Source organism: Alligator mississippiensis, chromosome 1 (genome assembly GCF_030867095.1).
Source record: "Alligator mississippiensis isolate rAllMis1 chromosome 1, rAllMis1, whole genome shotgun sequence".
NCBI classification, from domain to species: domain Eukaryota; kingdom Metazoa; phylum Chordata; order Crocodylia; family Alligatoridae; genus Alligator; species Alligator mississippiensis.
Window position 1 is genome coordinate 236,212,719 of NC_081824.1, and position 11,316 is coordinate 236,224,034.

Below are 11,316 nucleotides of genomic sequence, written 5' to 3' on the forward strand. Positions count from 1 at the left end.
TGGTAGCAAAGCTCTTTTCAGAATTTGCATTTTTTCCACCATTCCCCTTGTGCTGTTGCCTGTTTCCCAGTGGTCTTTAATGGATTTGCTCTTCATCAGATCTATATTCACTGCATTTGATTTAGATGGGCTGTGATAACCTACGTAGCCATCTTTCCCATAGACCAGGGATGGGCAATTATTTGGGCTGGAGAGCCACTTAGGAAGTTTTGGTGAGCTGTTCTGGGGGGCATTTGATTTTATCCAGCTGCCTCTGGGAGCCTGAGAGAGGGCTGCACTCCATGCCATTCTACTCTGCCGTAGCCAAGGCCAGGCCATGCAGCATGCAAATTCCTGTTCCTCCACCTCCCCCTGCCGCCCACCCTCCCAGCTTCCTGTTGGAGCTGTGCAGTCCTAGCGCCACAACCACTGGCAGCTGGGCCCACATGGAACTGGGCACAGTGCAGTACACTGAGTAGCCATGCCACTTGCCACACTGAGCTGCTGTACCACACCAAGAAAGTTGAGGTGGGGGGGCTGCCCTGGGCTGAGCGGCTCCACAGTGGCTCATTGCATTGAGCAAGCTGGGTGACTACTTGACACGCTGCATTACACCCCATCCAGGAAGCTAGTCAGGGGAGGGAATCTGGGGGGTGAGGGAGCAGAGACTCCCAGTGGCAGCCGGCAGGCTGGATAGAATCAATTGTCAGGCCAGATGCAGCCTGCAGGCCATTTTGCCCACTCCTTCTATAAATGGTCTCCTTGCTCTGATAACTCTTGCAAGATGATCTTCATTTTCCATTTTTAAATGTGCACCATCTTGAGCTGTCTGCTTTCCAAGGCTGAGACTTTGGAATTCAGTTTCTTTAAGGGGAGGGCTAGGTTCTTATATTCTGCTTCTTAAAGGTACAGCGACACTTTCTTTTACCTCTAGCCCTCCCTAAAATGGCAAGGATGCTTTTGATATGGTGTACTTTTTTAGCATTCAAACTGACATCCTCTAGGGTATGTAAATTATTACTGATCTATTTTTATAAATACAAAGATGTGCTTTGGGGGCTTTTGCTTCCTTGTAATACTTTCAGAAACTGATAAAAACAGCTGGAAGCATGTACTGGCCAGATGTGGGTTTCTGGCATGCTATTGTTCAAAAGGAGTAAAAAATTGAAGTAAGGGATTTCCAGTTAGCTTTTCTCTGGGCCTGGTTGGTCTCTTGAATGAGAATTTTATGTTTGGGTCTCTAAAAGTTAGAATTAGAGGTAACTTCCCTTTTTACAACATAAAAATGTGACTCCAGCCCTTCACTTTGAAGCTATTCCAAATTGTAAAAAGAAAAGTAATCCTTTCATTTGAACTTGCTTTTGTACAATATTTTAAATTCCTTTGTTATGTGCATGTGCTTGAAGTGCTACATTCCCTCGCTGTAATGCATTATAATGAGAAATGGGATAATGTAAGTAGGTTTCACTGGAGTCCTTGCAGACCCTTGGGGTTTCTGTGTGTTGTCAGTTGAAGAGATATTTGTCAAGGTAATGGGAATTGTGGGACAAACGACAATTATATTTGATATCACTACTGATTGTTTAAGTGAAATGGTTACTGATTGTTTTCTCAGTTAAAACTACTTACCTAATATTCCTCCTGAAACCTTTGAGAACTGTATAATAAAGGCATTAGAACCCAGTCTGTAAAAGTAGCTTATTCTGTACACTTTTTACTTGTATTCCAGAGGTTTTTTGAAAATTTGAATCCAATGGGAAGTAGCATGGAGAAAGAATTCACAGATTATCTGTTCAACAAGTCATTGGAAATTGAGCCACGAAATTCCAAGCCTCCACCAAGATTTGTTAGTATTCAGATTTTGTTCTTTCTTAATAGACTCTTTTTAAACCTGTGCTTTCAACAATATAGCAGAATTTGTTTTAAGAACTGATTAGCATTGAGATGAAACTATATGAATTTTTGTGATGGGGAGAAGGTAACTTGACTTGTAAAGGTCCATTTTTATTGTACTACAAGATATTTAACTGATATTTATCACCTGATGTCTTTGCAGCCAAAAAAATACAACTATCCCCTCAAGTCTCCAGGTGTTCGCCCTTCAAACCCAAGACCAGGTACCATGAGACATCCTACGCCACTGCAACAGGAGCCACGAAAAATTAGTTACAGTCGCATCCCTGAGAGTGAAACAGAAAGTACAGCATCTGCACCCAATTCTCCACGAACACCTCTGACTCCACCCCCAGCATCTGCCACTTCTAGCACTACAGATGCCTGCAGTGTATTTGACTCGGACCCTTCGAGTCCTTTCCATTCAAGTAGGTGCTAAATCCAAGAATGGTCTTAAATAATTATTTCTGGCACAAACACATTTCCTTCTTCAGAAGTGATTATATCCTTGTACTCTTGTCTCTTTGTATGGTGACAGCAAGTCTCAGTGCATTTTTACTTTGGTTAATGTTAACTTAAAAATGATTGTCAAGTAAGGAATAGCGTAGAATTAGGAGCCTTGCTTGTGTGATATTTAAAATCCCTGCAGAGAGATTGCCAGAGCAGAATGCTGAAAGGGGAATAGATTATTAGTGGCTGTGGAATGTGCTCTCAGCCTGATTCTTGCAGCAAAACCTAAATTTCTGCTTTAGCAAAACAAGGATCACCTGGAAAGTTTGTGGTGTAGGTACTTGGCACTGGTCTGTACTGCATAGTGCGGGTAATAGAATTCTGCTACCTTATTCAGTGCCAGACCTACTTACCTGGTCTCAACTAAATGTCAGTCTTTTTTTAAACGAAAGAAAGCATAAGGTTTGAGTGAAATTTAAATAACACTTGTATATACTATCCTGCCTTCTGCTAAATGCAGCACTTATGCCTTATTGCATCAGTACCTCAGCCTTTTCTCCATTCTCTATCAACTAAAGAAGACTACTTGCTCTGTAAAGTATTTCTAATAATACTAAGTTTTTAAAATGCTTGTTTAAATTCGTGAATCTCAAAGCTTTCATAGTAGCATCTATAACATTAGCCCCATTTTCACACTGAAAAGGGAATGGGCTTGCCCACAGCAAAAGTCACGCTGCAGGCTAGTAGCAAAACTGGGAAACTGACCCTTGATCTACTGAGTCCTAGTCTTTGGGCTCATTGTTCCCCAAAAGAAGTTATTTCTGCATCATTAAGCTTCAGGCTTACATCAGTCCTTATGCTGCTTCTGTAATGGAAGCATCTACAGTCTCCATATGTATTTTTGGAGAGTAGAGAAGAGTGAGAAAATTCTAATGTAATACAGCAGTTTGCTCAGATGCCAGAAAGAGATTTTCTGTTCAGGTTCCCTGTGTGAAATTAAACAGCTTGATTAAAAATATTTTTATGCTTTACAACTGGTTTGGTGCTAGTTGGTGGGCATTGGTTGGTTTTTTTGAGCAAAGTAACTCTATGATGATAATTTACTGAATTATCTCCCCTCCATTCACACTCATTTGTTATGCATGCTTCAGTACAAGTTAACAGTTACGTACTGAACTGTTGTTAAAGGCAAGCAGAAAAAAATAACAAAAGGGATATAAAGTGCAGTCATGTTCAAGCTTTTGTTTTTGAATGTTCACCAGGATCTGCTTCAGTGTCATCCATAAGCTTCACCAAAAGCTCTGATGAAACACCTGTTCCCCCTCCCGTTCCTCCACGGAGACGACCAGAATCTGCCCCAGCAGAATCCTCCCCATCAAAGGTAAATAAATAAATAAACTCTGAATGTATATATTTGAGAAATAGTGAGATACATATTATCACAAGGGTAACACAGGGTGTCTGTAAAGTGAGGAAACGGCTTTCAGCAAAATGGGATTGGATGAGAAGAGTATGTAGTTGTTTTCCTAAGCCTGCAAAAAGACAGACCTCTGACCAGAGTGGGGGCAGAAAACCAATTGTAATAGTATGAAAGGAATCTAAAGTTAGGGCTTGGAATACTTTTCATTACCTAGGCTCAGAGCTTGTGTGTTCCTGTCCCAGCTTTGGCTAGGAGAAGTTGTGGCTTCAGGCATCCCTCCTTATCCAGCAAGATAATCCCAAAAGGGGATGTAGGGAGGAGAAGGGAGGAAAGACCAGCTGTAATGTGATATGGTTTTGGAATTTGTCTGCCCCAAGAGCTTCAGCAAAATGTGTTGAGCCCATGCTGTCTGCCTCAGTTTCTTGTCCAACATACTGTTCAGTCTTTCCTCTCCCTGCATGTGTGTGTCTGGCCCTTGATCGTGACTCAGGCCTGCCTCTGCACCCAGAGCAGAGGCCTCTTGACTTCTGTGGGGAAGTGCTCAGGGCCTTATAGAATTAAATTGTGATTTATTAGTTTTTCCCAAGCCACCTAGGCTAAATACAGGCAGTCAGAAAGTCCAAGCCTGAATCAATTCAGTCTTTTCAGGTTAGTCTATGCTGCATAGATTGAACCAATAAACAAGTGAACAGACATTTACTTTTGATTCCAGAAATGCAGCCACATGCCTGCAGTGGCTCAGACCAGAAGTCGGGGCAGCTCAAGCACACCTCCCTGCTCAACTGGAGCAGACAGCTTGGGCCAAGGCTAGCCGAGCCACCCTGTGACCGGGGGGGGGGGGGGGGGGGGGGGGGGGGGGGCATGGAGTGGAGTGCAAAGCATTCCTGGGATGCTGGGGGACTGTGAGTTAACTTGAATCTGGAGGGGATCTGGTACAGAAGTTCAGTAAACCAATTTAACCTAAACCAGTTCATGCTGATACTACATCCATTCAGGTTTATCTTAAACCAGTTTTTGCTATTTTGAAAGCTGTTTGTGTGCACTGAACTTCTGTTGTTATGGATTTGAACCAGTGTGTAATTTCTGTCGCTAGCCCCAGCGGAGATTGTACTCCCCTTTGTTTTCAGTGGCAGAGTGTATTGTAGCCTCCTTTCCCTTCAATTAAATTTGCACTCTTGGGTCACTTAAGTGGCTTTGAAAAATCCCACTTTGATTTCATTATTTCAGTCTTCAGGACAGAATATTGTTTTGTTTGCCCCCTTGAAGAGCATTAGCCTGTTCTGCTCTTCCCCCCTAATCCCTTGTTCTCTAGAGGAAAAGTGCTTTGTGATCCTACTCATTCCCAGGGCTCTTGCTCAAGGACTGATGGGCACCCCAGCACCTGATCAAACAGCTGAGCTGGAATTTCCTCAGGAATTGTTGCTCTGACCACTGAGCCAGTCTGCTTCTTGCAGCCCCCAGTCCTTTCTGCAGCCTTTCCCATGCATCTTTCTTCTTTCCAGCCATGGCTATGCAGTCACCTCATGACAGCCCCCGATGCATTCCCGCTTCCCCATCTCTACTTTCAACTGACCCCTCACTATCCATACCCATAAGAGGAGCCTGTTTCTTCCAGCTCCAGTCAGCTCCTCCCACTTGCTGCTTTGCTTGATCAGTTTCATTTGTTCTCCCTCCCTAGTTCTTCTAAGTTGTTTTGCACTTGTTTGTTGTTACTCCAGGTTTTGATTGGATAACTTGTGTTTGTATAGTATGTAGCAATGCAGCTGAGCCCTCATCCTGATTTTGAGGCCTTTGGGGGCTACTGCTGTTTAAGTAATAACCATTTAATTAAATGTTTATCTTCTCCAGATTACTTCTGCACATATGGACAGTCCACCAGCAATTCCTCCAAGACAACCCACTTCAAAAGTCTATTCGCCAAGGTACTCGGTGCCAGATCGGACCTCCATATCAGACCCCCCTGAAAGCCCTCCTGTTTTACCACCGCGAGAACCTGTGCGAACACCAGATGTCTTCTCTAGCTCACCACTACACCTCCAGCCCCCACCTTTAGGTCGAAAAAGTGAACTCGGCAATACCTTTTTTCCAAACAGTCCTTCTCCATTTACTCCCCCGCCCCCTCAAACTCCTTCTCCACATGTAGCACGGAGACATCTGCCATCACCTCCTTTGATACCGCAAGATGTGGACCTCCAACCTGTTGCTGGGCCACCTGTTCCTCCACGACAAAGCACTTCTCAACATATCCCAAAGCTTCCTCCAAAAACTTATAAAAGGGAGCACACACATCCATCGATGCATCGAGACGGACCACCTTTGCTGGAGAACGCCCACTCCTCCTGAGTTAGTCTTTGCTGTTGGAGTTGCGTTTCCCTGGCGCTATGTCTGTTGCTGGCAATGGATGCACTGAATCTGCTGGCGCCAAGGAGTTAGTATGTGTACACCAAACACTAAAAACTCTATGATAAATTTGAAATGCAGGATGCAGAAACTGAATCACAAAAGCAGACATTATCGCAAAGCAACTGATGGACTTGAAGTTCCTATTTTAGTATGTGGGACACTGTTCTAGAGTAATTGGACAACTGATTGTACCAGAAAACAGACTCGAGGGACTTCTCTGGCCAATGAGCAGAGACTGTGTTTTGTGTAATGATCTCTAACGTCCAGGACAGAATAGAAAAGTAGTTTTGTGTGCATCAGTCCCATACAGTGACCCAGTTATTGGAATGAAAAAATTATGCACTTTTGGAAAAAAAAAAAAAAATCTCAAACAGGGAACTTTGTATCCTCCTTAACTTCCCTTTGCTTTTACTCCCTGCTTTCAAATACTTTCCCAAAATCATGAAAAGGACTGTGAGGAAGATCCGTGGTACCTAACTGTGTTAGAACAAAGGCATAGCACTGCATTGCGGTCCTGTTTACAAATTGTTACAACGAATAGTGTGGGTACCTAGGTCTCACCAAAGAGGTACTTAATTATTATTTTATGAAATTATGGTGCCAGTTCAAAAAAAATTGCCAGGAAGCATAAATGTGTAATTACTGCTTTCTTTAACTAGAGCAGATTAAAGTCCTATGTCATTAAAATGACGGCAGAATTTTAAACAGCAGCACTATTGTCTGAAGTAACTATACTACTACATTTAGGAGACTGTTAATCTATGCTAGGGTATCTCCATTCTTTTTAAGGTTTACTGATAATCCATTTCATGGCTTTTAGCTGTACTTAATCATGCCATGAAAACACCATCACTTGTTGTGAAAGGAGCACTTGCTGGCCATTTTCCATAGTTATAGTCATGTTTTACTAATAATAGATTAATCAGCATACATAGAATTGCCTTGAAGTTGCGTAAATCATGTATATAGTGAATGTTGCATAAATATACTTGCAGATTGTTTTTAATTTAATTGAAATAGAGACAGATATTTGTTTCGCTGACGTACCTTAAATTATTACAACGACAAATGTACAATTCAGTTTTTCAGTTAAACACTGAAAAGGGGATAAAAGCACATGTTGTGGTACGCATTTTTTCCTAGTTCAGTATATGTATTTTAGTAATAAATAACAGTTTAAAGAAAAATTGAGTTGTGGGCTGTGAAACAAAGATTAGTTAGAATGAAAGAGCTGGGTTTCTCCCAAAGTGAATTACTGTATACGTTTTAAAATTTCCCATATCTCATATATGCAGCGTGCTATAGAATTTCAAACTTTGTCTTAAAAAAATCTCCTAATCTTTACAGTAGTTATTTACTGTGTCACAAATGTACATGACAGAGCATTTACCTTCATAAATATCATGACATGGATTATCCATAAACCTGTGTACTGCTCTTCTGATTCTAACCAATACTGTGACAATAATGCATGCCAGTTATTGAAGAAAAGAAGTTTTATTATTCTCCACTACAGTAATGTTTGTGAAGTGTGCAGTATCTCATCTTTATTTAATAAGGCTCATGGGTCATAGTAAATTTCCATCATGTTTCTTCTTTGATACAAATACATTTCAGCAACCCAGAAAGCCATGTCATTAACAATGGTTTTCCTAGAGCAATTAGTCATGCTGGAAATCCATTTGAGTAACTTTTTACAGTGCCATTAGATCAGTAAAATGTGCTCCATCATACTAGAACACGGTCTTTACATTTCAGAAGATGTTTAGCTTTCATCAGCATTAAGCAGCAAACTTTGTCGTAGCCAGATACTGAGAATTTGTTTGTGTAGCTTTAGGTTTATATATCTATTTTTTAAACCATTTTCCTGGCAAAAAAAATGGTATTTCTCCTCTTTGTTTGTCAGATTTATAAACTCAGCTTCAAAGGAGGACTTTGACATATGTGCTTTATCCAACCCTGTCCTGCAGGCAATGTAGAGTTGCTAGTGCTTCAGATTTAACTAAGGGAAATGAATAACCACGGGAAAGTTGTAAAAACTGATGGCTTTCCAGAGGAAATCCAAGGAGTTCTCCCTCAACGCCAGATGTCCAAGCTCTTATCTCCTGTTCTGTATGCTCAGAAACATGGTTGCTAGGAAGGGAGAGTGGTCCAGTGATTAGGTCATTGGACTGGAGTACAGGAGAGCCAGACTCCATTCCTGTTTCAGGTACAGACTTTTTGTGGGTTCTAGCAGGAGTTACTAAATCTTATTTGTGCCTCGATTTCCCTTTTGTGAAATTGGAATAATACCACCTCCCTTCCAAGTTGCACTGAGGATCCAAAGCCCTTAATTATGAGGAAATCAAGCACTACATGATGAGCTTTTAAATTCCCTTTAGACTGCAGCACCATCCTTCTCCCCTGCACCATCCTTCTGTCATGCAGAAGATGTCAGTGTTCACCAGTGCAAGGAACACTCCCTCACTGACAAAGTATCAAAGACGAGACTAAAAAACAACCAGATCCCTTGCATCTAGGCTAGAAGTTTAGAGCAGTGGTTCTCAACCTTTTTTGTACCAGGACCCATTAGTAAACATTGATGGCCTGTCCTGACCCACTGCCCCCAGACCTCAGCACTCCAGTGTGTGGAGCGGTGGGGGGCCCCAAACAGACCCTTGCAGGCTGGAACTCTGCCAGCCTGCAAGGGAAAAGCCACAGTTTCCCACATTTTTCTCCTTTAAAGGATAATCCATTTTTAAAGTTTAGTCACAACTCTCATATATTCTTGCGACCCATGGGTTGAGAAATGCTGGTCTAGAGCACAGATGCAAAGCACTGGCTTGTCTCGTAGGCTGTCAGTTTCATTTGCGAGAAATAATTCTTTTAGCACTGAATTTCTCATTTGGCCATGTTTGTATTGGCGACTGATGTGCCTAGGATGGCAAAACAAATATCGTTAAATGCAGGCAGAGAAAATGGAATCATATTTTGTTATTCACACTGGCCAGGGAGTTGGTAAAATGACTTAAAAAAACAGCAGGGGATGATGAAACATACTTCAGTGTTGGCCAAGCACTGTCTAAATTAGATTGGTGCATTGCTGTAGACCCCAGACTAAAGTCTGACACTGCTCAAAAGACAGCATATACTGCTACAGAGAGCTGTTCTTCAGCTGCTGGGTGCTTAGGCTGGGGAGGGTGAGAAATGGAGGCCTTCAATGAACAGAGGTCACCAGTGCTTTATTTAAGCCATTTCTAAATTACCTCTCTCCTTGATTTAGAATGCAGTGTAATGGTGTAGGATAATAACCATAAATTCATTTTTAAAGAAATAAAAACAATCACTTGGATAAGTTTGTTTAAAAAAAAAAAAAAAAAGTTCTCCAAAAAAAAAAAAGCTGGTATTTCTAGCATTGCACATTTTATTTCAAATCAGTTTATAATAAAATACAAGGAAAAGTTAATTAATTCCCTGCCTGGTTACTAGGCGGTAAGTACGGCTGTCATGGTGTTCAGTAATTGAGATATGATTTTGGTGTGTCATCTTGGAGAAAACCTAACTTGTGTTTCAGAATCAGTACCATGCCATAAACTAACAATCACTTCTAGGGTGAGCTCTTGTGATTGTTTCTAAATTCTTGCTTAACTGTCACTTTACTTTACAAGGTAGAGAGGCCCATGTCCCAAGAGAAGTCTGTTTATGGTTCCTTACTGGCCTCTTCTCTTGAGTTTTAGGTTATCAGAATTGTGTGTGTCCATGTGTCTTGCTTTTAGTATGTGACATCTTAAATTAGACTTTCCTTATTAGAATAAGCTCCAGTATCATTTTTACTCTGTTGCAACTGATCCAAAACTCACTGAAATTTATGGGAATCTTTCCACACACGTTAGTGGGTTTTGGACCCAGGTCCTTGATGTGCTTTTGAAAGAGATGGTTCTATTATGTTATATTCAAGGAAGTCTATTCTGTACCACAAGGTCTGATTAAATGCACTTGTTTTGCTACAGGCCTTGTGGCATCGTAAAGAAAAGGAGGTGTCTGCTGTAGTTCTAGTCTTGACCTGGCATAGCAGGTGTGTAAACAGCCTTTGGTACTGATGATTCTAGTGGTTCTGCTTTTAAACTCAGTTAAGAAAAGCCCCTCATTTATGAATGTTTGTCTTAGAATTGTAACAGTGTTCCTTAAAACTTGGCCTGCAGTATGTAAAAATTGCACCTTGCCCCCCTCTCAAGGTGAATACCTTTTCAGCTAACAAGCACGGTCTTGCTGAAAAATCCATTTGAAAAGGGTAAATAAAAATGTTGGCAGCTTCTTAGATTTTTCTCTTTAAATATCTTATTTTAACTGTTGAAGTGTCATTTCAAAATGTTTGATGCATGGGCTGAAGTCTTTTTTAGCTCTGTTAGGTAAGGAAAGAAACATGTGGCCCAGTACAGTTCTAAGCCAAAAGCACTTGTAACTTAGTTTGTAAATTTCATGCCTTATTTTCCATTTTTTTAAAGAAGAAAAACCTTAAAGTGCATTTTTCTGTCAACTGTGAGCAAGTTTCCCTTTTGCCTTTAATAAAAAACAGTGCATTAAGTAGCCAACTGCTGCAAAGTTGCAAATCAAGTGAACTAAGGGTAGGTCACACTTGACTCCCTAACAAACAAACATGAAGTCATGTTCCAGGTGACTGAAAGGTTGAAAGGGAAAAAAATCCTGTGCCAGATGCATGCCAGTTTTAGTAGCTGCCAAATGTGCCTTTTTATTAAGAACATCTGTAATTTTTTTTCACTACAAGGTAGACAATATGGGTGTGTGGGGTAGGGTTTATTTCGGACAAATTTGGTTAATTTACTAGAGAACAAGCCTTTTTCTGTTTGTCCAACTGTAATGTAAAAATGTTAAGTTCCAATAAGTTTGTTCTAGTATATATGTACATTTGCCTTTGTTTTAATGGCATGGTTATTTGGTAAAATAATTAAATGTCAAAAAGCTATGTCAATCTGGCCCAGATGTAAAAATAAAGTGGTAATCTTCAACTGGCACATCTTATGACCTGTGTACCTAACCATGTCTGTAAGTGATCTTCGTATGCTATGTCTGCAATGGTATTCAGATTGCATTTAAAGTGACAATTACTAGTGGCTGTTACTTTTTGGCATTAAAAAGATATGTTCTAAAAATAAAAAATGCCTTACATATCC

General features: G+C 40.8%; 1 protein-coding gene across 1 annotated transcript in view; it reads left to right on the forward strand.

The window, feature by feature from the left end:
* SOS1 (SOS Ras/Rac guanine nucleotide exchange factor 1) overlaps positions 1–11,316 on the forward strand; it is a 79,645-nt gene extending 68,329 nt beyond the window's left edge. The window contains exons 19-22 of the mRNA XM_059720289.1: positions 1,709–1,825; positions 2,036–2,300; positions 3,585–3,703; positions 5,591–11,316. Of these exons, the coding sequence (XP_059576272.1) occupies positions 1,709–1,825; positions 2,036–2,300; positions 3,585–3,703; positions 5,591–6,085 (996 nt within the window). The 3' untranslated portion in view covers positions 6,086–11,316. The remainder of the gene's footprint in view (positions 1–1,708; positions 1,826–2,035; positions 2,301–3,584; positions 3,704–5,590) is intronic.